At 41.2% G+C, this 26,351-nt stretch overlaps 1 protein-coding gene across 1 annotated transcript in view; it reads right to left on the bottom strand.

The window, feature by feature from the left end:
- Positions 1–26,351, bottom strand: part of NR3C2 (nuclear receptor subfamily 3 group C member 2) — a 350,537-nt gene that overhangs the window by 8,124 nt on the left and 316,062 nt on the right. The window contains exon 7 of the mRNA XM_047091747.1: positions 25,934–26,091. Within this exon, the coding sequence (XP_046947703.1) occupies positions 25,934–26,091 (158 nt within the window). The remainder of the gene's footprint in view (positions 1–25,933; positions 26,092–26,351) is intronic.

Consider the following 26,351-nt stretch of genomic DNA (forward strand, 5'->3'; position numbering starts at 1 on the left):
GGCAGAAGCCACCAGGGAAGAGCTCTGTTTGTCATGACCTGCTCCCATTCTGGTGCACCATGTGGGGAGAGCCAGACCGTCTCAAGAGCGGCCTTTAACGTGAGATTACTTCAAGACAACTGTGGACAGCCCTTCAAGAGATAATCCAGCAGTTCCCTTGGATATTCACTTGGTAAGGAATCATTTCTCAAAAGTGTCACTCTCTCTCTTTTCCAGCGAGGTGAGTACTGGCTTCTTCTGCTTGTTTTCTGGGTTCTTTCTTTCCACACCCCTCGCTCCCTGCAGTCACCCCTGGCCCAGGCCTACCTGGAGCCCCAGCCTGAAGGAGCCTTCCTCTCCTCCGAACTCACAGATGCCACCTGCTGTCCTTCTAAGTTGATAATTAGCCATGGAACCGGGTGGCACAACCTTCTCTTTTTTCTGGTGGATCACATCTCCTATCGATGTAACTTTTCACATTTCCAGGTCCCGAGGCAGCCTGCAAGCTCCCTGAAGGCAGGGACCGCCTACCTACTCAGCCCCACGGCATCCCGGAGAGGCCCCCTTCTCATTCCTTCCGTGCAGCCCCGGTGAGGGGCTGCAGGGACCAGAGCTACTGTTGCTGTGGCCTTGCTCCTGTGTTTCTTGTGATTTCTTCCAAACTCTGAAGTGCTCAGAGTTAATGAATTTCAACAGTGTTTTCTTAGGGCAACGTGTCGCTGGTTTTAATCAATGAACCAAAACACCAACTGGGCACTTTAAATAGGCATCCTCACTTTAGTGCCACTAAGTAAATAATGTAGAACTCAAGACATAAAGCTAACCTTTTTCATCTTTCTCTCTGAGTCTGATTTCCTTCAACTCATTTATTGCTGGGTTTTAATGTGACTTCATATGTAGGCTATGCCACAGGTGCCAGGAGCCCCAGTCACTGCTCACTGTGATTAGAGGGACAGGCATAGGGAAGGGGGTGATCACAGCTAGAGAGATAAAAGCTCTATTAACCTGTTGGCCTGTCAGCATGAATGCCCTAACTGCAATGAGAAGAAAGGCCTGATGCCTTGATACTGGTTCCCACCAGCCGTTCCTGGTAAATACCAGGCTAGAGGGAGAGGCAAGAACCCTAATTATAATCAGAAATGAGTCTCACATTATTAGGAATCAGAGAAAAGTCCTGTGCACTGACTTTTCATTCTACACAAAATGTATCTGTGGGGATCACAGAAGTTTAGCTAGATGCCAGGCATAATTTATCCAGCCTGAAGGGCCACAGCTATCAGGGCAGTGGAGGAGCCTGACAAGGTCTCAAGGTAATGGTGGTATTTTACTCACACTGAAGATGAAGCCATTAAGTTCCATCTCATCACCAGGGGCACGGCCACTCCCACCACAAGCAATGGCCTCTCAGCCCTGTTCTAAGGTTATAGAGTCACTAAGTGATGACAGAACACTTGAATGATAACAGCCTCTCTGAAATAGGGTCCCACATATTTTCAACAGCATGCTCATTTCTCATGAGATATCTGATGACTCCAGAACTTTCCCCCAATTAGGATCAAGCTTTTAGCCTGTAATAAGCACTGGGGCGGGGGTAGGTTAAAAGGTTTATTTTCAAGATCAGAATTGTAGCCAGCTACGTTAATAGGGTCAGAGGCAAAAGATACAGAGCTTCACCTCTAAATGCCGTGACACTCATAGAAATGGCTAGCACCTATTTACTCCAGGTGTTCCTGCAATAATTCTGTGAATACTGGAAAATGTTGCTCAGTGATTGTATAAGGAGTGTGGCCTTCCCACAACTATATGGTCAAGTCATTTTTGACAAAGCAGGAAAGACCATCCAATGAAAAAAGTCTCTTCAACAAATGGTGCTGGCAAAACTGGATGGCAACATGCAGAAATATGAAACTGGACAACTTTCTTAGACCATGCCTAAAAATAAATTCAAAATGGATGAAAGACCTGAATGTGAGATAGGAAAACCATCATAATCCTAGAGGAGAACATAGTCAGCAATCTCTTTGACCTCAGCCACAGCAACTTATCAGACATGTCATCAAAGGCAAGGGAAACAAAAGCAAACATGAACTACTGGGACATTATCAAGATAAAAAGCTTCTGCAGAGTGAAGGAAACAATCAACAAAACTTAGGCAACCTACAGAATGGGAGAAGATATTTGCAAATGACATATCTGACAGAGGGTTAGTATCCAAAATCTATAAAGGACCTATCAAACACCCCAAAAATAAACAACCCAGTGAAGAAATGGGCAAAAGATATGAATAGACGTTTTTCCAAAGAACGCATGGCCAACAGACACATGAAAAGATGCTCAACATCACTCATCATTAGGGAAATACAAATCAACCCATGATGAGATACTACCTCATACCTGTCAGAATAGCTAAAATTAACAACACAAGAAACAATAGGTGTTGGCGAGGATGCGGAGAAAGGGGAACCGTCTTGTACTGTTGGTGGGAATGAAAACTGGTATGGCCACTCTGGAGAACAGTATGGAGGTTCCTCAGAAAACTGAAAATAGAACTACCCTATAATTCAGCAATTTCACTCTTAGGTAGTTACCCAAAGGATACAGACATATAGATTTGAAGGGGGTACATAACATGCATCCCAGTGTTCTTAGCAGTATTATCAACAATAGCAAAACTATGGAGAGAGCCCAAATGTCTGTTGATTGATAAATGGATAAAGAAGATATGGTGTGTGTGTGTGTGTGTGTGTAGGAATATTAGCCATCAAAAGGAATGAAATCTTACCATTTCAATGACATGGATGGAGCTATAATGTATTATGCTAAGTGAAATAAATCAGAGAAAGACAAATACCATATGATTTCACTCATATGTGGAACTTAAGAAACAAAACAGATGAACACATGAAAAGGGGGAAAAAGAGAAGGGAGGGAAACAAATCACAAGAGTCAAGTCTTAATGACAGAACACAAACTGAGGTTTGATGGAGGGAAGGGGGGTGGGAGATAGGCACTGAAAAGGGCACCTGTGAGGAGCCCTATATATAAGTGATGCATCACTGAATTCTCCTGAAACCAATATTGTACTATATGGTAACTTACTAAAATTTAAATTAAAAAAAAAAAAAGAGTCTGGCCTTCATTCAAAACCCCACTCTCCACCCAGTGCAAGCAGTGTGGAAGATGCCTGCATGTGCACAGGTGGGTGCCTGTGGCCATGTAGGGCTGACTGTTTTTCTCTGGTTGGTGATGCCTCGGTGAAACCTGATGGTAACATGGTACAAGAGTAACAATAGCACCCCAAATTTGTAGCATTAGCTTCTATACCCAGAAGACAATATAACCTTTTACAACACAGTTTACACTACTATTTCCTTGTGGATTCCTCTTAGAAATCCAGGCCCCACAGTGCCAATACTCTGCTGAGTGCTCTTGGAGGGCTCACCTACAGGATGCGTTTGGGAGCAGTCCTGAAGGCCTCTTAGATGTGACCGAGAGAGAAGATTGAGAAGATATCAGGGAGTGACATTAGCACCACAGTGACAGAAGGCACCTTTCTGTCCCTCTTTTTCAATGAAGAATGAGTCATCCATCCATGAACAAAAGTGCCTTTGTGGGAGCTGCAGGATCTGGCACCATAGGCCAGGGAACTCAAGAGGAGTCTACATACCTGTGAATCCAGTTATGGGCACAGGTGGAACCCGTGGAGCAGTGAGCCTGCCCCAACTCCTCTTGACATAGTCATGAAAAAACCTAGAGAGTGCTGATCTAAGCTGATACCCACGGACAACAGAGAAGGTGCCTAAGCCTAGCTTTTATGAAGGGAGATTCCAGCACGCCAACGGAGCAAAAAACAAGTTTGGACACGGCAGAGATGGTAAAAAGCACTTTACCAATGCTGTCCTCACCCCCACCAAAGCAACATTGCACTGGGCTAAACTATCAGGTGGTAGTGACCTCTCTCACAGAGAAAAAGAAGAGCAGTGAATAAGTGTCCAGCTACCCACAGTGGTATGGAATGCAGCTGGAGGAACCCATTCCTCTCCAGGAGCACTCAGAGTACCTAGGTAGGATCTCCACGATGGAGGAAAGAAAGATAAGAATATCAAAGGACACTAAAGGGACTCAGGGCCTGCTGCCTGCACACAGCGGGAAGTCCCATCATGAGCTTCTCAGAGTACTACACCTGAGGATCTCCCTACCAGGCCTGTGGCCAACCCTAATGCCCCAAGGACTAAATCTATACCTTCCTCCACTCTGCAGGTGGCTCCTTGTACATACTTCTGAGTGTGGTGGCAAGAGCAAGCTCCTTGGGAGTGTGCTTGAAAAACAGGCCAGGGTCTGTGGACTAGGGAGAAACCACAAACTTGAGCTATAGCACCGTCTTCTGCAAAATAAAACAAAGGTTTCCAATAGCCAGCCTGGTGAGTTGTAAGAACCAAAGATGTAAAAGCTTAAGAATTTTGCCACAAGAGGGAGCAAGAAGAGTGGAACAGGTGTACCCATACAAAGGCCAATAAAACCCTAGATGGCAATAGCACTAATGAACTGAATACCCAATGTGAAGGCAACAAGCAAAGATTTAAAGAGGTGGCTGCTACTTCAAATGTGAAAGCAGCAATGCAAAACTACAAAGAACATGAAAAATCAAGGAAATGTGTCATCACCAAAAAATAATAATTCTCAAATAACAGAGCTCAGAGGCACAGGATTTTGGATAAAGAATTCAGCATCAGTATTGAAGAAACTCAATGAGGTACCAAAAAAACTCTAAGGACAGTTGAAATCACACACACACACACACGTGAGCATGTGCATTCAAGATGAGATATTACCAAAGAGCTATAAATCATAAAGGGAACCAAGCAGAAATTCTGGAGCTGAAGAATTCAATAAATGAAATGACAAATGCAGCAGAGTAGAGCAAATGGAAGACAGAATAAGTGAATTAGAGAAAAGAAATTTTGAAATAACCAAGTTAGAAGAGAACAAAGAAAAAAAAGAAGGAAAAACTGTGAAGAAAGCCTAGATGATCTAATGGGGTTTCATCAAAAGAACATAGAATCAGGATTACACAAAGAAAATAGAGAAGGGGACAGAAAGTTTATTTAAAGAAATAAGAGCTGATAGGATGCTTGGGTAGCTTAGTTGGTTGAACGTCCAACTTTGGCTCAGGTCATGATCTCATAGTGGATGAGTTTGAGCCCCACATCAGCCTCTGTGCCAACAGCTCAGAGCTTGAAGCCTGCTTTGAGTTTTGTGTCTCCCTCTCTCTCTGCCCCTCCCCTACTCACGTTTTGTCTCTCTCTCTCAAATATAAACATTAAAAAATTTTAAAATACTATTAAAGAAGAGCTGAGAAGTTCCTAAACATGCAAAGGAACTGGACATCCAAGTTTACAGAGCTATAGAAAATCACCCAATTAATCTCAATGCAAAAACACCTTCTGCAAGGCACATTATAATGAAACTATCAAAAAATTGGAAATAAAGAATGCTAAAAGTATCGAGGGGAAAAATATTGTAACCTACAAAGGAACCACCATTAAACTGTCAGCAGATTTCTCAATAGAAACACTACAGGTCAGGTGAGAGTGGAAGGTCATATTCAAAGAATATGAATTGAAAGAAAAAGAAATTGCCAGCCAACAATGCTATATCTGACAAAGTTATCCTTCAGATATGAAGGAGAAACAGACTTTCCTAGACAAAAAAAAAGCTGAAGGAGTTCCTTCAGCACTAAATCTGCTTTGTAATAAATGCTGAAAGTTCTTCAGGCTGAAATAAGCTGACACTAATCAGCAACATGAAAATACACGAAAGTATACACCACACTAGTAAAGGTAAAAAATCAGACTTTGGATGGATGTTAGCCACTTAACTGCAGTATAAATGTCAAAGGAAAAAAGTATTAAAAATAATTATAGCTACTATAATTTAATAAATATACAACATAGAAAGAGGTAAACGATACCAGAAATATACAAGGGGGAGTAAAGGGCGAAGTGTTTATAGACAATTGAAGTTAAGTTGCTATCAGTTTAAAATGGCCTGTTTTATTTATGAGATGTCTTATGTAAGCCTCATAACCACAAAACAAAACAAAACAAAAACAAAAACCTAGAGTAGATGCACTAAAGATAGAAAAGGGGGAAGCAGAGCATACCGCCATAGAAAATTATGCATTTACAAAGGCAGTGAAAGGAAACAATGGAAAAACAAAATATCAGAAAACAGTAAGATGGCATTATAAGATCTTACACAGCAATAATTTTAAATGTAAATGGACTGAATTAACCAATCAGAAGGCAGAGTGGCTGGATGAATAAAAAATGACTCAACTATATGATGCCTACAAGAGATTTGCTTCAGCTTTAAGGACATACATAGCTCTGAGTGAAGAGAGAGAAAAAGACATTCCATGCCAGTAAAAAAACAAAAGAAAGTAAGGTAGCTATACCTACATTAGACAAAACAGACTTTAAGCCAAAATGGTAACAAGAGACAAAGGTCAATATATAATGAGAAAAGGGTCAATTCATCAAGAAGATATAACAATCAGACACACACACACACACAATATTGGAACACCTAACTGTATTAAGCAATAGATCTGAAGGAAGAAACAGACAACAATACAATAATAGTGGGGGACTTCCAATACTCCACTTTCAGTAATAGATCATCTAGACAGAAAACCAACATTTACATTGGGCCTGAACCACACATTAAGCCAAATGGACCTGACAAAGATTTGTGGAACATTCCATCCAACAGAAGAATACACATTCTTCTCACGTGCACGTGGAACATTTTCCAGAATAGACCACATGACAGAACACAAATCAAGTCTTCCGAATTTAAGATGACTGAAATCATACCAAGTCATCCTTTCTGACCAAAGCGGTATGAAACCAGAAATCAAAACAAGAGGAAAGCTGAAATATGTGAAAAGCTACAAATACGTGAAAATTAAATACTCTTGAACAACCAATGGGTCAAAGAAGAAATCAAAAGGAAATAAAATATCTCAAAACAAATGAAAATGGAAACACACTATTCCAAAACCTATGGGATGCTGCAAAAGCAGTTCTGAGAGGGAAGTTTATAGTTATAAATGCATATATTAAGAAACTAAAGGGATCTGAAAAAAACCTAACTTTATATCTCAAGGAACTAGAAAAAGAAGAACTAAGCCCCAAGTTAGCAAATGAAATTAATAACAAAGATTAGAGTGGAAATAAATGAAACAGAGACCAGAAGAATAATAGAAAAAAAAAAATCAGTGAAACTAAGAGCCGGTTTTCAAAAAAAAGTAAAATTGAGAAACTCTAGCTACACTAAAAAAAATAGGATTCAAATAAATAAAATCAGAAATGGAAGAGTGACATTTCAAATGATACTACAGAAATACAAAGGATATGAGAAACTACTATGAACAAATTAAATGCTAGCAAATTGGATAATCTTGAATAAATGATAAGTTCTTGGGAACAGTCTGCCAAGAGTGAATTGGGAATAAAGAGAAAATATGAACAGACTGACAATACATGAGGTGATTTAATTAGTGATTAAAAAGTTCCCAACACAGAAAACTCCAGGACCAAATGTCTTCACGAGTGAATTCTACCAAACATTTGAAGAAGAACTGATGTCAATTCTTCTCAAACTCTTCCCAAATTGAAGAAGGAACACTTCTAAACTCATTTTATGAGAGCAGAATTACCCAGATACCAAAGGCAGATAAGGACACTGTAAGAGAACTATAGACTAATGTCCCTGATGAATACAGATGATACCAAGTGTCGGTGAGGATGTGGAGAAAAGGGAACACTTGGTGCACTGTTGGTGGGAATGCAAAGTGGTTCAGCCACTATGGAAAACAGTATGGAGATGCCTCGTAACATTAAAAACAGAACTACCATGTGATACAGCAACCCCACTCTTGGATATATAATCCAAAGGAAAGGAAAACAGGATATGGAAGAGATGTCTGCACTCCCATGTGCACTGCAGCATTATTCACAATAGCCAAGGTATGGAAACAACAATAGATGTATAGATAAAGAAGATGGGGTAAATATACACATACACACAAAGGGATATTACTATTCAGCCATGAGAAAGAAGGAAATCTTGCCATTGGTAATAGCATGGATGGCCCATAAGGGCCATTATACTAAGTGAAACAAGGCATATAGGGAAAGACAAATATATATATATATATATATATATATATATATATATATATATATATATATGTAGAATCTAAAAAAGCTGAACTTGATGGCAACTTAGGAAGATCCTGAATTCATCTCCTCTCATGGACACACCAAATCTATACCTACATATACAGGAATTCCTCCTAAGGAAGAACTGAAGGCTGACTGAACAGCTTCTGCACAATAAAGCACTGAGGTGCCACACAGAGAACAGCAGGAGAGAGGGAGACACAGTAATGATGGGAACCCCACCCCTAATGTGGCAACCTACAGCAGGGAAGGGATATCACAGATGTGCCACGTACAGATTCATCTGGCCCGAGGCACTGCAAAAAACAAAACAAAACAAACAAAACCATCAGTTTAAAAGGCAAGTAGACTGTAAGTGAAGGAAACCCATGTACTAATCCTGAGTGTCTCCCATATGGTGGGGGAATTGCTGTAACTCTCTCCGGGGTCAATGGTGCCGGCAAGAGCCACTGTTTACACTCTCCATCTTGACAGCACAGACAGGAACAGGGACCCAGTACTCTAGCCAGCCTGCTGCCTCAGCAACCTCTGAGCCCCTAGCTCACACCAGCTCCAGCCATTCCATCAAGGCTGCCCCAGCATGGCCCACATCTGCTTCAGCTCCAGCCATCCCACCAGGGCAGCTCTGGTATCCTGCCAGGGTTCCTGCTATGCAAAATGCCCCGGTCCACGCCTGCCCCAGCTCAAGCCATCCACCAAGGTGACCCTGGTACGAAGCAGCCTGAGACCCGCTGGTCTGTGGCCACTTCAGCCCCAGGTGTCCAGTGCCAGCCCGGCATGAAGCACCCACTTCAGCTCCAGCCATCCCTCCAGGGTGCCCCCTGTGCAGAACACCCTGGGACCCTCCGGCCTGTGCCAGCTCCAGCTCCAGCCAGCCAACCTCAGCTGCCAGGCATACAGAGTCCACATAGGGGACGTTCTTATATAAGGTCACTCCATCAAGACTGGGAGAGGTAGCGGTTTCACCTAATAAACAGAAAGTCAAACGAAATGAGGAGACGGAGGAAGATGCTCTGAACTAAAGAATAAGACACGGGGCACCTGGGTGGCTCAGTCAGTTAAACATCTGACTTTGGCTCAGGTCATGATCTCATGGTTTGTGAGTTCGAGCCCTGTGTTGGGCTCTGTGCTGACAGCTCAGAGACTGGAGCCTGTTTCAGATTCTGTGTCTCCCTCTCTCTCTGACCCTCCCCTGCTCACACTCTGTCTCTCTCTTTCTCAAATAAAGATTAAAAAAAAAAAAAGAGTAAGACAAAACTTCAGAAAAAGAAGTAAATGAAACAGAGGTAAGCAACTTACCTGGTGAACAGTTCAAAGTAATAGTCATAAAGATGCTCACCGGATTTGAGGAAAGAGAGGATGAGCTTTGCGAGAATGTCAACACAGACAGAAAATGTAAACAACAACAACAATCAGAGTTGAAGAATAATGTAAATGAAAAATACAGTAGGGGGGGGATCAACAAATTAGAGGATGTGGAAGAGCAGATCAGCATCTGGAAGGCCGGGTGATGGAGAGTTCTCAAGTTGAACAGGAAAAAAAAAAAAAATAAAGGTGAGGCTATTTTAAGGGCCCTGTGGGGCAATATCAAGAATACTAACACTTGCATTATAGGGATCCCAGAAGGAAGAAAGAGAAAGGGGCAGAAAATTTATCTGAAGAAATAACAGCTGAGAACTTCCCTAATCTGGAGAAGGAAACAGATACTCAGGTCTAGGAAGCACAGAGAGGCACCAAACAAGATAAACCCAAAGATGTCCACACTGAGATACATAACTAAAATGGCAAAAATTAAAGAAGGAATGTTACATACCAGGGAAACCCCATAAAGGCCATCAGCTAAGCTTTCTCAGCAGAAACTCTGCAGGTCAAAAGGGAGTGGCACGATACAGTTGAAAGGCTGAAGGGAAAAGACCAAAAATACTCTACCCGAGAAATGACCATTCAGAGACAAAGGAGAGTTTCCCAGACAAACAAAGTTAAAGGAGCTCTTCACCACTAAACTGATGTTAAAGGGACTTCTTAAAGCAGAAAAGGAAAGGCTGCTAAGTAAAAGAAAATTATGAAAGGCAAAAAAATTTCATTGGTAAAAGCAAACATACAATAAAAGTAGTAGGTCAATCACTTATAAAGCTAGAATGAAGATTAAAAGAAAAAAGTAGTAAATCAATTACATCTAAAAATTCAGTTAAGGAATTCACAAAATAAAAGGATATCAAATATGATTATCTGGTTCATAAAACATGGAGGGGAGGAGTAAAAATTTAGTGCTTAGTAAAAATTTAGTGAACACATTTTAGAATGTGTTCAAACTAAATCAACCATCAACAACATAGACTGCTATATAATTGGGATGTTATATGTGAACCTCATGGTAACCACAAACCTGTAACAGACACACAAAAATAAAGAGAAAGGAATTTAAGCTGAAAACTAAAGAAAGTCATCAATCATAAGGGAAAAGAGCAAAAGAAGAAAAAAGGAACAGAGAACTACAAATAAAAACACTACCAAAAACAAAAAAAAAAAAGCCAAACTCATAAAAACAGAGAATAGAATGGTGGTTTCAAAGGGTGGGAGAATTGAGGAGGCATCCTCCGGAGGGTACAAAATCACATCCAGTAAGCCAGTCCTACAGATCTAATGCATTGGGTTCAAGTGTGTCCCTGAAGCAGGGGACAAGGCTCCATGGGGCTGCTGCTCTCACAGGAGATCTGCCTGCAAATTCTAGGTAAGGGGAGCCCCTGCAAGGGTGGCTGAAGCCAGGGCTCCAGGCCAGGATGGGCACCTCTAGCTCTGCTTCCAGAGAGGCCCGGCTGCCTGGAGAAGTGAAAGAGGCAGGGTTGTCCTGTGTAGCCTCACAGGGTATAGTTCCAGAGCCTAGGCTGGTGCAGGCTTGGGCATTTTGGGCCAGACCAGGTGCCCAAGAGGAAAAGAGGCTGGCTTCTGGGATGGGAAGTAGAGCTGCTCCACATCTTACGAAAAACCAAGGGCCTTTCTAGAAACTCTGCTACCTCAGGCTACTTTTTAATTTGTCTTCATTATCATTTTTATATTGAATTCAGTAGAGTCACTGATCTCTGGTCAGTGATGAATATTGTATCTTCAAAATATGTTGTTTGGATGCTATGCTAAGCAAGATGGGTTCAATTTCCTTCCAATTTTTTTGGACTTAAATTTATTTAATTTCCACCCTGCTTAAGTTTCCTTGTGTTACAAGCCTCATTCTGGGTCGCAGCTCCGCCTTCTTGTGCATAAGGTCTATTGTACATGTGAGAAACACAAAGAAAAATGACACAATGGAAACAGAGAAAGGAGAGCTTAAAGATAAAGGGATAATTAGAACACTGCTGAACAAAGGGAATCTGAGGAAAGGGCTGTGTTTTGAAATGCATTGGCATGTTACTGTATATAGAAGTATGAACTTTTCTTAATTTTGTTTTCAGTATTTCCTAGGATCCTTTTGCCAGTATACACTGTACTAAGCCACGTAAAAATCTAAACCAGCTTGTATTGGTAAGTTACCAACTTTAATATCAGGTTAACTCAAGAGTTAAATCCATTAAAATCCTTACTTCAGTTTCTGAAGGAAAAGGAACACTAAGGAACAAGGGGCAGACCCCCACTGGGCAGGGGCAACCTCTTTTGATCCAACTAAGAACACTTGAGACCAAGGGGTCTCATTCATTCCCTTGTTTCTATTATGCCACCGAATAAATCAGGGGTTAGCCAACTGTAGCCTGCAGGCCAAATCTGGCCTAAGAACTGTTTTTTTTTTTTTTTAATGTGTTTTTTCATTTGGTTTTTCATACTTTTATTTATTTTTATTTTTTTTAATGTTTATTTTTGAGAGAGAGAGAGGTATAGCATGAGTGGGGGAGTGACAGAGAGGGAGACACAGAATCTGAAGCAGGCTGCAGGCTCTGAGCTGTCAACACAGAGCCCGACGGGGGGCTTGATCCCATGAACTGTGAGGTCATGACCTGAGCCGAAGTCGGACGCTTAACCGACTGAGCCACCAGGCGCCCCTGTTTTTTATACTTTTAAAAGATTGAAGGATAATCAAAAGAAGAGTATTCTGTGACATACAGAAATGATAGAAATAGCAATTTTACCATTTTTACTTGAACACCACCAGGCTTATTCATTTATGGCTGCTCTCTGCTACAATGGCAGAGCCAGGCAGTTGCAGCAAGATTGTGGGGCCCAGAAAGCCTACAGTGTTGACCATCTGGCCCTTTACAGAAAAAGCTTGTGGCCCTGGACTGGAAGGCATGCCAAGGATTCTGTAAGTTTATGGAAGAACAGGTTTGGTGGGTTGTTAAAATATATAAATCAAGTATAAGATGTCTCCTGATTTCAGAAATATTGAAATGTGAAAGAAAAAAAAAAGTGAACCAAGCAATATGGTTGGTAGCTAGAGCTGAGTTTCCAAATGCTCTCCAGATTCTCTGAGCCTTTAGGAAAGGGTTTACAAAGAATCCCTATAACATCATTGTCTAGCTTAAAGGCTCCAGAATTTGTCATTTGAATGGAGAACCACTGTCACCCTTGTCTTCCATTTCTGGCTGTTCTTTCAGGAGTCATTTCCCTTTGAGTCTATAGTCCCTGTAGGTACATACATTTCCATTTGTCATTATTCACGGTAGTTACATTCTGTTATGTCATGGAGAACAAAATTAGCAGATCCTGAACCCTTGTTCCTCGGGAGAATACAGGGTTAGGTTTCCATGAACTGCTGGTCACACTGTCAACAATCAATACACAACCTTGTTTTATGGGTTTCTGTTTAAAGACCTTATTTAATGTATATTGCTGATTCTTTAACGTTGAACTCATGGCCAACAGCACTATAACTCATGCCTGAATGGAGTTTTACTAAACACAATTATTTTCTCCATTAGGCACATCACAGCTTTCTTTCTGCTTGGGAACATGAGACAGTGCATGAGCACTACACTTGGGGACCATTTTAAACATCAAAATCACCAAAACAATGCAAAACCTGTGCCACTAAACAGATCATGAAAAGGACACTTCTTTGCTATAGGAGAGATGAAACAAGAAGGCAGAATATCACCTTGTTTGACCTCAGCTGGGAACGTGCACATTTTTACTACTTGTTGCATGTCTGTGAATGACTGCAAAAGTTCCGTATGGATTTTGGGTTTACAGATACACTTTAACCAGTAGGAAAATTTGTAAATAAAGAATCTGCAAATAATGAGAGTCAACTGTGTGTGAAACCATATACACTTTCCAGGTCCTTTAACCATTTGGTAAACAAAATTGATCAACTGGCATCTTCCGGGTCCCTGCAAGCTCAGTCATTTAAAATGATCCACCCTCATCTAAAACAGCACATGATAATAACATTCCCCCTTTCTATTGCTTCACGATGCCTCTCTCCCTTATGAAATTTCTCCACTATTTCTTTTTGTGTCATGTTGGGCCTTAGCTGTTTAAGGCTCCTTTCCAGTGTATCGACAAGTCTCTTACTTCCCTCAGTTCTCATACCCTGCTTCCTTTAAGCTTTCTGCCTTTCATAACCTCTGCTGCCTCCTTTCAAAGACATGTGCACCGTGCACCACAGGCTGCAAAGTGCTCTTCATACTCAGCATCTCTTCTAATCAACATGATCTTAGATGGACAATATTATGCCCAGGACAGGCTGCATTATTTGGGGAGCCCCTTGTGCAAAGTTTGCTACAGATTTCAAGATGGTGAGAGCAAAATATTAAGCCAAGAGTGGGACCCTCCTATGTGCGGGGCTCTGAAGTGATCCCTAACCTACCAGGGCTAACAGAGCTACCCAGGTACAGGGCTGGCCCTACACTGACGTCTCTCACACATGTTCCCTTCCCTCCTGCACCCCTGCCTTCTGGTCCTGCCTCATTTATGAACCTGGGAAAGGGCACTAAATCACTCCCTGTTTTAATATTTTTTTCTCTATAAAACATTTAAAAATGAGTAAATATTACTTTTATAGAGAAAAGTATAGAGAAAGGAATTTTTATAGAGAAAGGAATTAGGATGAGGTGATTAAGTGTAAATAGTAGTATTTACTCATCCTTGCCTCATGGAGGGAGTAGAAGGATTTAATGACAGGACTTACGAAAGAAAGGCACTAGGTAAACCCCAGGTATTATATAGTTATTTTATATTTTAAGAAGAGGGATTTAGGCTGCATAAGAGGTGGGGATTTATTGACACAGGTGTTAGACAATGAGATAGTTTTCCCAAATCTTCCCTAGATATATTTTAGATTAAGAAAAGATGCCTATGTGTCTGGTTAGATTTCAATGTGATTGTCTATGAGCATGGCTTCTAGGACCCTCAGTGGTTCTTTTTACCGGATATTTATATCTATATCTATATATCTACATCTATCTATATCTATATCTATCTAATCTAATCTAATCTAATCTAATCTAATCTAATCTAATCTAATCTATCTCTTCCCAGAAAGCTCACCCTCTAGCATCATAAGTCTTATAGAATCAGGTAGGAATGGAATGCACTATTCTTTCATATGTCCTCAAACAAGGCAAGATCCTGTTCCCCCCCCCCCCGCCCCCCAGCATTCTTTCAAAAATGTGAGCAATGGCACATGTTCTATGGCTTTGCAACTTTTAAAATGTTAATTAATGAAGCCAAAGGAGTAGTTATTACTGCAAGAAAATACACCTTTCCCCCTTTCTTTAAGTAAATTAGGATCAGACACAACTTTTAATTTTTCCAGTTAAGGATTAAAAGACACAAACTGCTGTCTGTTATCATTATAAGTTCATAGGGGAAAGATTCTGACACCAAAACAAATAAACAACAAAGCCCATGGAATGAGAGAAAATACTCGCCAGTCATGTATCTGATGGGGGATTAATATCCAGAATAAAGAACTTGTACAACTCAACAACTACAACAACTGATTTAAAAAACGGGCAGAGGAGTTGAGCAGACAATTCTCTGAAGTAGAAATACAAATGACTAATAAACACCTGAAAGATGCTCAACATCACTGATCATTAGAGAAATGCGAATCAAACCACAAGATACCACCTCACACTAATTAGAGTGGCCACTATCCAAACAAACAAACAAACAAACAAACAAACACAAAACCAAACCAAAACAGTAACCAAAAAACAGCAAATAACAAGTGTGGGTAACGATGTAGAAAAACTGGAATCCTTGTGCCCTGTGGGTGGGAATGTAAAAAACTATGAAAACCAGCTTGGTGGTTCCTCAATAAATTAACATAGAATTACCATATGATCTGGCAATTCTACTTCTAGGAATATACCCAAAGAATTGAAAGTAAGGTCCTGAAGAGGTAGCTACACACCCATGTTCACAGCAGCGTTATTTATCATAGCCAAGAGGTGGAGGCAACTCAAGTGTCCACCAACAGATGAACAGATACATAAAACATGGCACATACTTAAAACAAATATTACTCAGCCTTAAAATGGAAGGAAATTTGGACACAACATGGATGGACGTGGAGGATAACCTAAGTGAAATACATCAGTCACAAAAAGACAAATACTGTATGATTCTATACATCTGCGGTACCTAGAGTAGTCGAATTCAGAGATAAAAAGTAGAGGTTGCTAGGGCTGGGGGAGGGGGATGAGGAGTTGTTTAATAGCACAGAGTTTTGGTTTTACAAGCTGAAGAGTTCTGGAGATTGGTTGTATAACAATGTGAGTGTGCCCAGCACTAGTAAATTGTACAGTGAAAAATGGTGGAAGTGGTAACTTCGATGCTTATGTATTTTACCACAATTAAAATAAAAGCAATGACAAAACCCTGTATGGAATGTTTTTACTCACTTCTCTATAACTGAAAGCAACTGCATCTCAGAATGTTGCCTGGCTATAGACCAGCAGTTGGTAAATATTGCCACAGTCTAAACATTAGCCACTGAAAATATTCAATGTTTTAAATCAACCTTTTCCAAAGAGGTAAGGAAGTAACACAGATTTGACATTAAGTCAGTCACAGGAAACCACGGCCAACCATGAAACACCAAAGGAGATAAAGTTCTGTGGCTGCATGTGGAAATTAACTGTCACTATAACTAAGGTTTCATATGAACGTGATGGGTGAGAAAGGACTCAAGAGCAGTATCACTGATAAAATCGACTTGAAATGCAAAATCAGCCTTGAAGCACCATGGCTGCCTTCAATGCCCGCCTTCCATCTCTGTCTCTGTCTAGATCCATATACTGTGCAGTATGTCTATTTAGTGTACAGAATACATGTAGATGTATATACTATCTAGTAAAGCTTTCACTAATGCACAATTAACTCCTACATGGCTGGATTGAGGTCTGTAATAGTTTGTTTTGGGGTTACTCACAAAGATAGAGTTTGCAAAGCCATTGTGATTTCTTTGCTGTACTCAAACACAAAAACTGCAGGTTCCTTCATCCACATATACTCATTTACACACATGTTCTCACATGACAGAAAGATTCATACTTCCTATTTATAACAGCAATTTTTTCTAAGGAGCTTTACTGGAAAATACCTTGAATTTTCTTCTTTTTACAAAAATATTTTCCCAGTTTGCTTTATGGATTCTGACTGGTTACTAGAAACTACAGAACATTAACACAAGTTGAATCAATCAGTAGTTTTTCACAATAATCTCCTCGTTGCTATGGCTATTGAAGTTTTCAGACTGTTTGCTGACTGACCTTTCTGCAGCTTCTGACCCCTCATTTGCACAGTGGGAGATACATTGTTTTCTGGTTTGTCCCCTTTGTACCTCTTTTTGCCTCCTTTTTTTTTTTTTTTTTTTTTAGCTCAGCAGCAGCTCCTTTGTAGCCTCTCAGTAAACTTCCTTCTTGGGATCCACTGGCCGTTTCTCCCTCTGGGTTTGGTGCCAGGCCCTGTGTTCTCCACACCAATGCCTGGGCAGTGCCATCTGCCCTCAGGCTTCATGACTGCCATGTGCTGCCACCTCCCCAGTCTGTATCAGCACTGTCACGCCTCATCTTCTTCTGTACGGAGCCCAAAGTCTACCTGACATTTCTCCCTGGATATGCTAATAAGGGCACCTCAAATCAGTACACCCAAAACCTGCTTATCATATCCCCTCCCAAAGCTCCTCCTGCTCAGGCCCCTGGTCAGTTCTGGTTCCACCCCATCCAGCCACCTATGTCCAATTCCCAAGGGGCATCTTCTTTTCTCAATCTCCGTGTCCATTCCACCACATGAATATCTCCTCAGTCCCTTTTCCCTAGCTCTGACTCAGTCCCCCATCTCTTCCCCGGATCACTGCACCAGCACCCCAACTGGCCCTTTGTTTCTCTTGCCCTCCACTAATAGATTCTCTAGATCAGCACTGTCGAATAATGGATAGTTGTCAGACTTCCTACGTTGCCCCAAATGGTGGCAACTAACTACATGTGGCCACTGAACATCTGAAATGTCGCTGGTGCAACTGAGGAACTCAGCTTAAAATTTTACTTAATTTTAATTAACTTCCATGTAAACAGTCGCATGTGACTAATGGTCATTGCACTGCAAAGGGGCAGGTCTAGATTCTCCACAGATGTGCTCAAAATCCCTCAATAGCTCCCTTGAGGTGATTCACAGTTTCTTTCATTGTCTCCATCCTCATTTCTCTCAGTTCTTCCCCGATGCTCTTGGATACAATGAAATTCTCCATGTCTCAAAATCACCATGCTGTCTCTCTCTTGGGATATTAACTCCTTTGGCTACGAGCAGCTTCCTTCCATCTGTCTGGCAAACTCCTACTTTGCCTTTGGGGCTCAGCTCAGCAATCGCTTCCCCTCACCTCATGCCTTGGGCCTTCTCCACTGTGCCTCTTCCTCTTCCAGATACTCCAACTATGGGCCTTACAGCCCATATTGAGCACCTGTCATGCTGGATTTTAATCCCCAGTTTGACTGTTATACTCCCCATCATACTGCACTCTAAGGTCAAGGACCAAGTCTCCTTTGCTGCTGTTGTATCCTCAGTACCAGTACGGTACCTGGCCTGGTGGAGGCCGCTGTACACGTGCCTATTCTACTGGGACCTCGGGTCCCTGAAGCAGAGCCCCTAAGCAACACTTCCTTTGCATACCTCTGTGGAGATGATAAACAGGAAGTGTAACTGACATAGGGATGTCTCATTCCACAGGGCCTAAAACAACGAGACACCGGAAGATATCTTTTCTTATGCAGTGTCCTGGTTATTCAAATCCTCTTTCCAACAGGTTTAGGAAGACAGTAATTCAGCTATTCTTTTGCCTCTCACAATATGAACTGATCAGAAACCCTAGGGGAGCTTGGAGAGTCACAGTCATGACCACTGACGCTGCCCTTAATTCATGTGTGAACAAAAAAGGAACAGGTAAAGACATCCTTCATATCTGTGGGGAGTTGTATCTTCTATCTGGGCTTCATGGCCAATCCTTGAACCGCCCAGACCTTTCTATACCACACCCAAAGTCAAATTCCTATTTATCCACAACATTGAAATACTAGAATATTCTGACCTATTTTTTTCCATTTCCCCCCATTCTTATTTTTTCTTACATCCGTTGGATTTTGTTTCAACTCTACGAACATAAAACATGTTCTAAATGAACATTTAAAATAAGCACTCACTGGCACAACTCACCCAGGACAAAGCATTCTGAATCATGCGATACTCTTTAAATTAAACTGAAATTAAAAATTTGTAAAGGCAAATGACAGTCCTTACATACTATATAGAAGTGCAGAAACAGATGCTGTAAACCATTAATAACTGTTCCACTGGTTTCACCAACTAGACAAAGAGTAAGATTTTCCATGTCAATTATTCATTTAATTTGAAACCTTTACTTATGAAGACTTCTTTTTCAAAAGGGGAGGGTCTTTGCATAATTTGTATCCTCCCTCCACTGGTGCACAAGGCTTTGCTCCCTTCTCTGACTCTGGAATAAACAATTCTTCCTTTATTTAGAAACTTTCTTAGTCATGGTCTTGTCAAAGGAGAAGGCAGTGTAACACTGCTAACAATTATATTAAATAATTAAGTTTTGCTCAGTGAAATAGAACTGTGGCTTTGAATTTGAACTCTCTTACACACATACACGTGCACACACCCAGGTGTGCTATTGCCAGTACTGTACAAATAGAGAATCAGGAGCGCCTGAGTGGCTCAGCTGGTTAATTGTCTGACTCTTGATTTCAGCTCTGGTCATGATCTCATGGTTCGTGAGTTCAAGCCCCATGTCAGGCTCTGTGCTGACAGCCAGAAGCCTGCTTGGGATCTTTTTCTCCCCCTCTCTCTGTCCCACCCTGTGATCTTTCTCTCTCAAAATAAATAACCATTAAAAAAAATAGAGAATCAAATAGTGTCATTTCCTTGTCACCTGAGCAACAGGAAGAGAGGGAAATCTCTCTCCTCGTGCTGCAGCAGCATGGTCAGCCTTTTTTCATTGCTAGCGGTATTCTGGTAACACCTGAGGCAAGGGTTTATGGTTCGCCAGGATCAATCATCCTCATGGTCACCTCACAGCAATCATTCCATCATCAAATACCTTTAATCCTTTCAGCGAATCAGAAAGCGGTTCAAACACATCCCAACACGTTTGTAACAATACCAATCTCCCCCGGTAAATGTGTAGCTGATGTGTGCACCAGGACCTGAAGTACCGTGGAAATGCTTTAGGACTGACTTAATTTTATTAACTCACTACCAGATAACTTTTGTGCTTCCTGCCCCATTCTGTGGAATGATCTTTACTGCCTATTTCCCTGCTTGATCTGGCCAACTTTTAGACTGTCATTTCCTTGAAGGTACATGCTATGTCTCAAAGGTTTGGGTGTCTCTGTATTTAAAAGTAAATTAAGGGGAACCTGGGTGGCTCAGTCAGTTAAGGGACCGACTTCCGCTCAGGTCGTGATCTCATGGTTCGTGGGTTTGAGCCCCGCATTGGGCTCTCTGCTGTCAGCACAGAGTCTGCTTCGGATACTCTGTCTCTCTCTCTCTATGCCCCTCCTCTGCTCTCTCTCTCTCTCAAAAATAAACAAACATAAAAAAAAAAGTAACAAGTAAATTAAAACTGCCTGATGGAAGGATTTTGGTGGTACAGAGACATGTTTCTGAGGAAATTCTAACAAAGTATGGGAAAAGGGGATGCAAAGGGGTGAATGTTTGTTTGGTGCTTGCTATGTGGCAAATGCCTTATGCAGTACCTGTGTTATTGCATTCAGTCCTAAAAATTCCCTATAAGGTGGATACTATTCCTGTTTTATAGTTGAAGAAACTGAGGGTGGAAAATTTAAGTGCCCAAGTTTACTGAGTGAAATGGTGGTGCTGCACCACAGGCCATCCCCAGGGGTTCCATTTCTGTGGTGGGCTCCTATTTTGGTCTCAGAACACTTCCCGAGGAGAAGCTGATTGGGAAGATGTAAACCAGAATCAAATGTGAAAGAAAGCGGCTGCCCAAATGGTGGACCGAGCCAAACTTGTGGCTGGCATTCTTCAGCGTGCGGTAAGAAATGCTGAAAATAGGTTTGCGTCGATCTCAAAACCACCTATAGTGTAATCACGATGGAAATTACCACTACCACAGCCCGGATGCAAAAGCACCCACTAATTAAATGAGCAATGAGAATCTCAAAATAATTTGCTAATAGTCTCGACTGCTTGCAGCAATATCTCTTTTGTTGGTGACTGTGTCACTGAAACTTAACGCCCTCTTCATGTAGAGCATGAAGTCTCCCCAGTGTGCACGTGTAGCATTTACTGTATCACCAGATGTTCTGCTCCTCACCCCCCCTCGTCCCCCCACCTCGCAGAAGGAAAACCTTGGCTCCGAGAGAAAAGCCACTTCAGTTGTTGAGCATTCTCTCTGGAACCACAGAAGGCAATTATTCAACAACATGGCCCTCAGAGTGTTTCCTTTTGTCACACAGAGAACAGCCTCTAAGTGATACGCCAGTGCCTGCCCAGGTTCTTACCTGGATTTAACGATCGTCCGCAGAGACAAAAGCCTCCACACTTAAGTCTGCTCAGCTTACACTGAGGCAGACCCAACATTATGTTTTGGGAACTGCTAAACATGCGTGCCACTTTAATACAGCTCCAGGTTTCACTGCCTTCAAGATGCAACCGCGTGCCTCACGAAAACAACGCATTCCACAAGATGCCAGGGAAGATCCAAACGAGTCTGGAGAGCTGGAGCGCGGTGCAGCTGTTTTTAATGTTCCTCGTTGCTAGTTTTCTGATCTGCAAAGATGCAGACCGGCCTACAACTGAGCAGCTGCTCTGAGCTTGAAGCTTTCCTTCACCATGACGGTGGTGTGAAAAGTACTAGACAGTGAGTCAAGAGGGCTCAGGTGCACTGGCTACCTATGGACCCTCCAAAATCACTCTCTGGGTCTCTGTCTCTTATGAAATAAAGATTCTCTGAAATCCCCCTCTCCCCCCCACAAGCCTTCCAGGACGCCTGCCTGGCACAGCTGACTCCTGTAACTTTTCAATTAGACTTATTATCAACTCAGAATAAACAGCAGTGAGTCCACATCCACAACTAATGGCACGCTCACCTCATCGGAGCTCCCAAACACAATGCCTGTGTAGTGCCGTCTGGGTGCCCTGGGCAGACTACAAGCTCCTGGAGGTCAGGCTTTGGGTTTCTTCCCCTGAGTACGCTGCCTTGCACTTTCAAATATGAAAACATTTGTTGAGTAAGCGGAACATCTTCCCCCATCAAACAAATGGGATTCCTAAGGACAGGTATTCTATTCACACTTGCACCTGCGGTTCCAGAACAGGGTGGGGACTCACTGGCACAGGGAAGAATGCAACTCATGTGCTCTCCAAGGTTCTACTGCCCAGATGGCCAGTTCTGGTGCCTGATTACTTTCTGCTGCATGCATATTGTGCTCCAGCCACCTGCCTAGAATCTCAGCTATCTGAGGGTTGGGTTGGTGTCATGTATTTATTTTGTATCCCCTGTAGCCCTGTCAATATTGCTAGGCACCAGGCCCCTTTTTTTCTAGTATCTAGTATCACAATAGTATGACCTTGAAACTAATAGAAAAAGGCCTCTAAAAAGTACTATTAATATCATTTAACATTTACTAACAGTTCTACACAAAGATCATAATATAATCCTTGACCTCTATGAATGAACAGAAGTTACCAATAAATTTATCAGAAATGTGCTTCTTTCACATAGAAAATTAGTCACCAGTCTTAGCAATAGCTAGAGAATGACTATTAATGATCAATTCTCTTTAGAAGAATAAGAAATCGGTATGCTTTACAAATACCACCCAAACATTTACAATGCAAAAATACATCTATTCCTAGCCGCCTGCCCACAGCTGCTTTCTTTGAAACATTCTTTGGGGAAAGATTGATGTTCAGGAGGATTATGATTCATTAAAGTTGCTGACCGATTCAAATAGCTGCCAACCTATTTTTTCAGAGAATGTTCCTTTCACTCACCTTGGCACCATTCTGCCAACACACGTGTGCACCATGTGGGAGAAATCCACATGTCCTGAGATCTATGGACATGTGTCCTGAGGGGTGGCATGCTATGCACGCTATTTAAGCAGAACTTTGATTTGATTCATAGGGTTCTTATTTGTGCGAACCTCAGGAACAAATGCTCTTTTTCCACAAGGTGACCAAAACTAGGCTTGAGCACAGAGCCAGTCATTGTGTAGCTCTTTGTTCCCTGGAAGAAAATTCCACAAATGTTGATTCACTAATTTACTCTAATGAAAAAGCTGTAGGCAGTCTCAAGTCTGAGTAAGCGTGAATGTTAGAAAGGTCCCTCTAGACTTACAATGCATTTTTCAATGTTCTGTCTAGAACAGGAATATAAATAGAGCGTTCAAGATGCTTCTGTTGGGCTACTTCTAAGAGCAGATATTTTTGATAATTTAAAACGAGGGTTTCAGAATTAAAACGACAGCAGTGATTCCCCAAAGAAAGTTCTCCTTCCAGCTATGGTGGAATAAGGAGGATTGGATTCACCCTTCCACAAGAAAAAAAAAATGCTCTGAGAAATACATTAAAAAAATGGTTTTTAAGACACTCCATATCTGTCAATGAAGGAGAGTGAGCTCTAGAAGACAACAGGAGAAAAGCTTTGTGACACTGGCCTGGGCCAAGACTTCTAAAAACAAGATTCATGAAAGAAAGAAACAATCACTTGGACTCTATAAAAAAAAAATGGGAAACTGCTCTTCAAGAGACATTGTTAAGAAAACGAAGATAAGCCACAGACTGGTAGGAAATACTTGCAAATCATAAATCTGATAAAGGACCCGTATCTAGAACTTTTAAAACTCAACAATCAGAAAGCAATCCAACTTTTAAGAATGAGTGAAACAGCTGAATAGACAACTCACAGAAGATGACATAAAGATGGCAAATAAACACACGAAAAGATCACTAATCATGAGGGAGATGCAAATTAAAACCACAGTGAGATACCACCACGTAGCTATTAGAATGGTTAAAATTAGAAAGACTAGCCATAACTGCCAGCAAGGAAGTGGAGTAGTCTGAACTCACACGTCTTAAGCGGATGTACAACTGGACAAGCACTTTGGAAGACAGTTTGTCAGTCTCATAAAAAATGAAAACACACATACCATATGACCCAGGCATTCTACTACTAGCTAGCTCTTCACCCAAGAAAAAGAAAGCAATGTCCATACAAGACTTGTACACAAATTTCAGTGCAGCTTTCTACGTTACAGTCCCTAATCTGGAAACAACCTAATGTCCATCAACAGGTGACCGGACTAGCAAACTGTGCAATATCTGTATGGTGGGATGAACTAGTGATACGTGCATTAGCATGGATGAATCTCAAAATAATTATGCTAAGTGAAGAAAGGCAGACAAAAAGAAAAAAAAGCACAGTACATACTGCATGATTCCATGTATGTGAGACTCGGGAATATAGAAGTCCAACTTGCCAGAAAGCAATACAGAAAGCAACTGGGGAGCAGGAGCTGGAAGTAAAGGTTAAAAAAGGGGCACAAGGAAATTTTTCGGGCAATAAATATGTTTGTTATCTTGATGGTGATGACAATTTCATGGGTGTATACTGTGTCACATTTCCCAAAGGCACGTTTTAAGAATGTTCAGTTTAGGGGCGCCTAGGGTGGCTCAGTCAGTTATGCGTCCGACTTTGGCTCAGGTCATGATCTCGCGGTAAGTCTGAGCCCCACGTTGGGTTCTGTGCTGACAGCTCAGAGCCTGGAGCCTGCTTCAGATTCTGTGTCTGCCTCTCAAAAATAAACATTTAAAAAAAGTTCACTTTACTGCGTATCAATTATACCTTGATTAAAAAAAATACTAAAAGGACCCTTTTTCCCTCGGGGAATTTTGCAGAAATTCATCAAGAAGGAACCACAAAAACCCATTCAGAGTCCACTAGAAAGGACTTTCAACAAAACTGACAGAAGAAAGAAACCAGGTACTACTGGTTCTTGTGCAGATGACCTGTCCTCCAGGCACTGTTTTTCTCTGTTCCCCATGTGAGTTGTGTTCTCTAGAGCTGTGTTTGCCATCATTTTCTCATCCTAAGATTTTCCATTAGGCCATGCTCTTTAGGCCACTGACAATTAGCAAAATTATCACTGAATTCACCTTGTGGGAATGTGACCCATCACATGAAAAGTTGAGAGAAAGCAAAATCAATGTGATATGTATGGAGTCTTTGGTGTAAAACACCGGAAAATGACATTCTTTATCAATCAAACCACAGAGACGCCACATTCCACTGGCATAAACAAAATTTTAAAGGATGACTCATTATTTCAATAGTAGTATTGTTATAATACCAGCCATGGAGCCTGGCAACATTTTTCTGAACAACGGAGAAATATCTGAATTCTTATACAAATCATATGGGCTGAACTTGGGCAATAACTTTTCCAGAAGAAAGTATGAAAACCTCACAAATATCAAAAACTAAATCAGCATGACTGTGTACAACTTTTTTTTTTGAGCCAGAACTAGAGAAAACTGCTCACAAAGTGAAACAAGAAGCATATTTCAAGTGACATAACAAAGCAAGTTATCCAAATCGATATTTTGTAGAAACTGCTAACAAACACCTCGACTACATCTATAATTGATTGATTTAGAAACAAGCTCAGAATTTACTTTCTGTATTTACGTAAGACAAGAAAGGTGACTCCCGTGAGGAATGAATATAGGATTCAAAATTTGGCAAAGATTGAGATGATCCCAGTTGGCCCTAGACCACTAATAATGTTTTGGGAAGATTGGGTTATTAGATTAACAGTTGTAGAAGATGGATGCTATTTGTGCAATGTTAAAGCAAACATTTTTATTAACCAAACATTTCCTAAATCGTAAGCAGAAATGTGAAACTTGATCTGACACCTGTAGCAAATCTGAGGGCTTTCCCTGGCCCAGGACACAGAGGTTTTGCCATTATGGTCCATAGTACTCTTACCCTGCTCAGAATGGAAAAGAGCCACACCCTTTACTTTAAATGAGGTTTGTTTCAAAGGTTATCTGAAGGAAATTTCCTTTCTAATCAGTTCTCACCTCTTGCTGCCTCCCACTGGATAATTTACCTCTATTCTTCCCAAAGCCCTAAGAACTCTTTCTCCCCTCTCCACTGTTTGGTCAACAGTGTGTGTGATTGTTGATCCTTCATTTAACAGGCACCAAGAGGCTCTACTTACGTCATGCATGGAGTCCAAAAGCTTGGTCAACTGGTAGAACCTTTGCCAGCTCTGCCCAGAGTTGTTGGGACACTTAGTTACCATCTTCCTCAGTTCTTTGATGTAATTTGTCCTCATTTCTTCAAATGCAGCCTGGCTTTTGAGGCCATCCTTTGGAACTGTGTTTAAGGAATACAGACATGTAAATTCCCAGGATGGGAAACAGCTCTAACAATGGTGTAGAATATTTTGGGGTTTTTAGGCTCATACTTTTAGATTGATACTGAATCGTAATTAATTGCACTTATAAATAAATATGGCAGTTATCTATTGGTGAATTCTTGTCCACATCCATATATGAAAGAATAGTAGCTGCTATTTATTGGATGTATATTAATATACACCTTGCATATATTAACTTGATCTTGACATCAATTTT

Source organism: Lynx rufus, unplaced genomic scaffold (genome assembly GCF_022079265.1).
Source record: "Lynx rufus isolate CCGP_SWC_20201006 ecotype Redwood Valley unplaced genomic scaffold, mLynRuf1.p SCAF_3, whole genome shotgun sequence".
In the NCBI taxonomy this organism is placed as follows: Eukaryota; Metazoa; Chordata; class Mammalia; order Carnivora; family Felidae; genus Lynx; species Lynx rufus.